Source organism: Montipora capricornis, chromosome 10, assembly GCF_036669925.1.
Source record: "Montipora capricornis isolate CH-2021 chromosome 10, ASM3666992v2, whole genome shotgun sequence".
Classification (NCBI taxonomy): Eukaryota; Metazoa; Cnidaria; class Anthozoa; order Scleractinia; family Acroporidae; genus Montipora; species Montipora capricornis.
Genome location: NC_090892.1, coordinates 59,140,062 through 59,146,372, shown reverse-complemented (window position 1 = coordinate 59,146,372; position 6,311 = coordinate 59,140,062). Strand labels below are relative to the sequence as shown.

The window sequence follows — 6,311 nt, the reverse complement described above, 5'->3', positions numbered from 1 at the left end:
CAAACCTTTACTAATGCTAACGTTGGGCCTAAACACTATTAATTAATTAAATTGTCACTATTCTTTTAGATGATAAAGGTTTGGGTTGTTTCAGTTATAGGAGAAGCAATGACCTGTGACCCTAACCATAGTTAATGCATGGAGATGGTTATGAAACTCCACAAGTTCCTTTGTTTGATGTTTTTGTCCATATTTTTGGCCTTGACCCTGCACATTAAACACACCTTTTTTCGATACGATAACCAATCAAATCCTTCGATTAAATTATGCGCGACTAATTTGGGAATCCATGCGAGACCAAAACAAAAGATTTTGCAGGGTCACGGTCAATTCAAAATCGATTGCGACAACATTCTTCTCGCTTTTGAAGGTTTTAAGGTTTCATGACCATTCCCTTGATTAACTATGCCCTAACCTGCAACCTGTAACCTGCACTTTGCACCTAAAATGCAGAGTTGCAGATCCTGGATGAAGTACGGGTTAATTAATGGTAATTAGTATCACCCAACTAGTGGACTAATGTAAATCCTGCATTTTGATTGGCCATGCTACCAGAGGACTATTATTAATAGTCCTCGAGTAGCGAAAAGCGATACGCTTTCTTTCGTTTTATTCCCAAATAATTATTTTGTTAACTTGCATTTGCTAACTTTATTATTGCCTTTTCTGTCCGACTAGTTGGGCAGATACTAAAACAATTAGACCCTTCACCCTTAATAGCCTCATGGGCTATTGACCCGTAGCCCTTGCGGGCTACGGGTCTAATTGTTAAATAGCATACTGTGGAAATTATCCAAAACCTTAAAGTGGTACTGTGATAAAAAAATCCAATCTTTTTTTTTCTTGGTTAACTAAATGCCAAGTGGAATTTTAATGGTCTGTCATTACTAAATCTTACACTCAATAGTTTAAGAATGCAATGTGTTTGAATACAACCTAAGTAATATGCAGCACAGGAGTTCCGGGCTTTAAGAATTTGAAGCTTGTGTTTTGCATACATAATGAACTGTGTTTACACACTGAAACTTTAAGCTATTGAGTAAAGGACATCACTTTTCCCTAGATCCAACCCTCCGAGGTCCAACTGGTCAGTTTTGAATGTGAGTAGTGGTGAACCATAAAATCCAAAACTTAGGGCGCTTTCCATTTGACGGAACTGACTGGCCAGACCAGGCATTTGGTAGGACTACAACGCTTTCAAATTAACACACTTCGAGGATGATATATTCTCCTCCAGAAGAATACGAGGGATTACCATGCAAGTGCTTCTTCAACTTGTTGCATTTTCTTTTCAAAATGACTGGTCTGGCCGGCCAGTTCTGACAAAAGGAAAGCGCCCTAACACTTGAAGTAAATTAATAACCTTTGGATAAAAATCAAAGCTCAAAATTTTGCCAGGCAGGTGTTTAGCAAACACACTTTCAAAATCAGAAGAAAAAAAAGGAATTGATTTTTTAATCATAGTACCACTTAATTAAGCCTTATTAGGCCTTAAAGAATGATTGAACCCAAGGTTAGCATTAGCAAAGAGTTTTTTCTGCAGTCTTCCTCTGCATTTTACCCCTTCATTGGTTTGCATGTTAGCACCAACTGCTGACCATCACCAAATCAAATTGTTTACCACTTCACTCTTCACTCCTTAACTTGATTGAAGTAATTAACCACAGATTCTTTCGAACATAAGATTTAAGTTCATTTTGACAATAACAACAGTTGGTTTTTCTACTCAAACCAGACACCATCTTCAAATTTTATTGAAACCCTTGTTGTTATCTACAGTCTGCAGGTTACATGTACACAGACCGGTGGCCTAATAACTACTTGTTTGGTGCCATTAATTTGCACCAGAAACCTTTTTGGCATATCACTGCCATTATCATGATCATAACTTTCTTTACCCTCAGATTTTCGAGTACTAGCTTGGTGTTGCTTATATCTCCAAGCGTTTACCCCCCGACAATGATCTTCAAAGGACAGACCACAACACCAGGAACTCCATACCCTTATCTTTACAAATAGTGTGGTTTCTTTTACATCCCACACTGGCAGAGCTATAAACATTGAAGGGTTGTGAGACAGGGCCTACAGTAAATTGTCCTTATCTAAGAAGACAGAATCTAACTGTTTGATGGCAGAACTTTCTCCTCAGTTACAATGTATTTAAAGACCCTGAGTGTTGGTCTGGCCAGAGTTTTGATCCTGCACCCTCCTGCATAGTAGTCGGATGCTCAACCAACTGAACTCTCTGGTTTGCGCTGAGCCAAGACAGACTTATTCCACTGGAGCAGAAACTCATGACTTTCAAGCGTTTAACTCTGGTTCAGAGCTGGGGTTTTTTGAGTTTAGAAATTTCCTTATTTGGATGTAACATAGCTCGTGCATTTTCCTGCTTTGATCTTATTTTTGCCCATATTTGGGCATAAAATTAGTGTCCTAAAATCCCCAGCTTTGCTCCAAGGAAAGGTTTTGCAAGTTACATGCTTCAATGTCATGTACTTCTGGCTCAAGATAATAGGCCGAATCACAGAAAAGAAGACCGTGAGTGTTGGTTTGGCTGTAGTTGAGCTCACAAGCTCCTACAGGGTAGTTAAATGCTGGATTTACTGAGCCAATCCATGGGGTTCAGTGTGTTCCAGAAGATGGACATTCTCAATCCTTGCTGTTGGTCTTAAAGGCCCATCTTCAACTGACAGGCTTTTCAACCGTTTGTTTTTGTTTAAGTTTGGAAATTCTCATTGCTTATCACAGTGATCTGATTGGATGAATTTCAGCTTTGAAGGGATTTTCATATATGAAAATAATTGTTCCAGGGCACGCAATGCCTTTTGGTTGAAGGAAAGCCTTTAAGACTTGTAATCAGTCTTGAGTCTGCAGAATTGAACAGATGGTCTAAACATGTTTGATGAAATTTTTGATTGATGACTGACTGGTTACCATCTTAAGAAACCAATTCTATAGATGATGCTATTTATGTATATTCTTTCCTCTTTTCATGATCTAGAAATTACTTGGAAAGGCTGCTGAACCTAATACTGTGATTAAGGAAGTAAATACAAGACTGAGAGACTTGGATGCTCCATTGCCGCAATATCTCTTATCGCGCAGTGTTGCAGGAACAACACATCAAGACCTCCTAGATGGTTTGAACAAGTTAACGAATGGTGACGTGATTGGACGGTTTTTTCACATGTACCCTGAACGTGACTTTGACCTGTCAAAGTGGTTGAGATATTGGCTTCTCAATGGAGCTGTACCCCTTGCAACTTTAAATTGCCAGAAGGTGCCTTTGTGCACTGGAATGATTCCAGATGCTTGGCATCACCAAGTCATTTATGGTGTCAGCGAGAAAGGCTTGCATCTCATAAACCCTCAAGAAGTATCTTCATTTGGAGTTATCTCCAAACAGTTATGCAGTGAATCTGTGCTGCTTATTAGGCGTGATGACGTTTTGCAAAGATGGAGTAACACTGTTGACTATTCTTGTTGGAACTCAGCAGGAACAAGATGGAATGAATTTGATGTTCGTGGCCAGATTGATCACATGATAAAACAGGAAACTTTACTCCTTTTACATGGACGTGAAATCAAGCACAGGGAGTTATTGATGACACACATTACTATTCCCGCAGCTTATAAATCTGGTATCACTCTATTTGCATTGAAAGGCTCCAAAGCAGATGGGGCTTTACAAGATGCAAATGAACTTCCGTTGTTGATGTCTTCTTGTACGTCTGAAGTTCAAAATAAGGAAGACCAATTTTCATGCAAGAGATCATTAGCCATTAATGTGTAATTATTGCAGCCATCAGCCAGTCAGCTACACCATTCCTTTGTGGTGCACCCCCTCCTAAGAAAAATCCTGGACCCACACCTGACTAATACATGAAGAAGAAGGTATTCAGCAATATACCGTAGCACATGAATCTGGAAGCCAAAAGTTAAATTTAACAATAACATGCTACTACGTTTGATATAAGAATGGTAAATAGCCAATGAGCTGCATAGCGCCAAGCCAGCTATAAATAATCTCAGATCCTCAAATTGTGAAGGGAGTAATATTGTGTTATTAATAATTATTGAGCTTTCAATATTGTTTCAATTTTACTAACAGAAGTAGTCAGGCACAATTAGTTTGTAAATTACGTCAAATGGCATAAAATTGTGATCTGATAACGAAGATTGAGTGAGCCACTTTGCATTGAAAGTCTCCAAAGCACATGGGTCTTCACAAGATGCAAATGAAATTCCTTTGTGGATGCCTTCTTCTAACGAAGCTCAAGATAGGGAAGATCAATCTTCATTCAAGAGAACAGTGACTATAAAGGTGCAACTGTTTCATGCTAAGCTTAAATAAATTTTTTAAAGGTTTTAAACCATTGACTCCTGGGAGTGAGACTTGACATATTTTACTCTAAGTAACGCCAGACAATTTTACTCGTCAACTGGAGGCGTCCTATTGCCTGAGGACTGAATGGGTTAAAGAAGCCAAAGACTGCATTCATAAAATTAATGGAGATTATAATAGATCAGTAGCACAATAGACACGTACAATTGTGTAACATATATCAAAAATGCAAAATTTCTACAAATTTCTCCAAAGTCATGATAACACTTTAATTTGCACAGTAAAACACACTAAGAGCCGAAATAATTATGTTTTGCTTGGTTTTAGCTTTGTAGACAACATTTTAAGTTATACCCATGATGCTTTGCGGCCTCTTAATTTTGTAAAATATCTAGTAATCTGTCCAAATTCATATTAACACTTCGTAATTATCACAGCAAAATCGCCATTAATAGGAAACAATCATATAATCCAAAGTTTTTTGCCAAGTCAGCAATCTTAGTTTTTACCCATAATACATTGCGCATCCTAAAACTGGTACATTTTACACACTTTAGGGTAACATATCAGCTTTTTTCTGTTTTTTTCGTAGTGGGCTTTGTTGATAGCCTTTTTTTTTCCTTTTGTTCTTTTCTCCATCTTCTCATTGATTCTGCTTTATTCTCATGCTCCATTGTGTCCATTGAAAACCATCTGGCGTAACGAACGTGACCCAACCCGAAGGGACATTTGCATTTAAAACACGTGCTTTTCTTGAGGTTTTCACGGCTATTTTTGGAGTTGTTACGTAACAAACAGCTTCTGGAACCTTCTTGGGAGGTTACCAAGGGCACATGTTGATGTTTCATGGAAGGAATTGCCCGAAATCATGGCGAAATGGTCATGTTGTTTCGCTGTCTTTCTCGCGAGAAAATCCTACATGTAATAGGAGACTCATGGAGAAGCGTTTCACAAGACTTAAGATTTAGAAAAACTCTTCTTGCGAGCTACCTACTTTATATTTTAACGTGGAAATGCTCATGAACGTTCGTTTTGAGATGAGATTCAAATGTGGCGGCAATCCGAAGGTTTTGGATCCATTGCGGGCATTTGGGAAGAGTTTGACTTTCGTTGATGCTTTTAATGGCATATCAAACCATGGAGCGTTTCACAAGGCTTGAGATTCAGACTTTTTCTTATTGCGTTGGAGCGAATGGTCCTAGATTCTTCATATTTTCAGGAAAGAGTCCCCAGAAAGTGAGAACGCCGTCTGCGGTGGTATTTTTATTTTTCACCTCGTTTTTGTAACTTGTCTGGGAACCTTAATTTTAACTGCAGAAGTTCAGAGCAGTATCGTGACGCCCTAACTACGAGGTACTTTTTTGGAATTTTAACCATACAGATTCTAGTTTTAGAAAAGTTGAGTTATTAGGTTGAAAGTATGTTTGGTCCTTGTAATTTTAAGATTTTTCCAAACGATAATGGGCGTTTTGGTCTAGATATATTTTTTATCGAACAACATTTCATCTGGTTAAATGTTACGCGTGACGGCCATATTTTTAATCAATTTTGTCAAACAAAAATTTCGCCAAAAATAAGAGTGCAGTGAATATTCACGAAACTTTGCATATTTATTGACAAACATGTTACCCTTATTTGTGTGAAATCTTACAAATGTACGGCTTATAATAAAGAAGATATTTGGGAAGGAGTTTGTGTCACTCTGATTGTACACATGTAATGTGCTACTGATCAATAGAGCGGTTTTCAATTGAGTGTCGAAAGTAATTAGAGAATTACTTTGGTTTTGCATTACTTCACTCACTGATTGGTTCAAAGTTCTTGCGCCACTTTTTCAACCAATCAGAAGTGAAACCAAAACCAATCGTGGCGCGCGCGTGCACATTTTCCCGCGCTTTGTGTCGGCTACGTGTAGTTACTTCGACTTTTGACTGGGTTACTGGATTGTCTCCGTCCTTTTTGATTG

The 6,311-nt window shown here is 38.2% G+C and overlaps 1 protein-coding gene across 1 annotated transcript in view; it reads left to right on the top strand.

Moving 5' to 3' along the window:
* Positions 1–6,035, top strand: part of LOC138021935 (uncharacterized) — a 6,822-nt gene extending 787 nt beyond the window's left edge. The window contains exon 2 of the mRNA XM_068868961.1: positions 3,002–6,035. Within this exon, the coding sequence (XP_068725062.1) occupies positions 3,002–3,793 (792 nt within the window). The 3' untranslated portion in view covers positions 3,794–6,035. The remainder of the gene's footprint in view (positions 1–3,001) is intronic.
* The last annotated feature ends 276 nt before the right edge of the window (positions 6,036–6,311 follow it).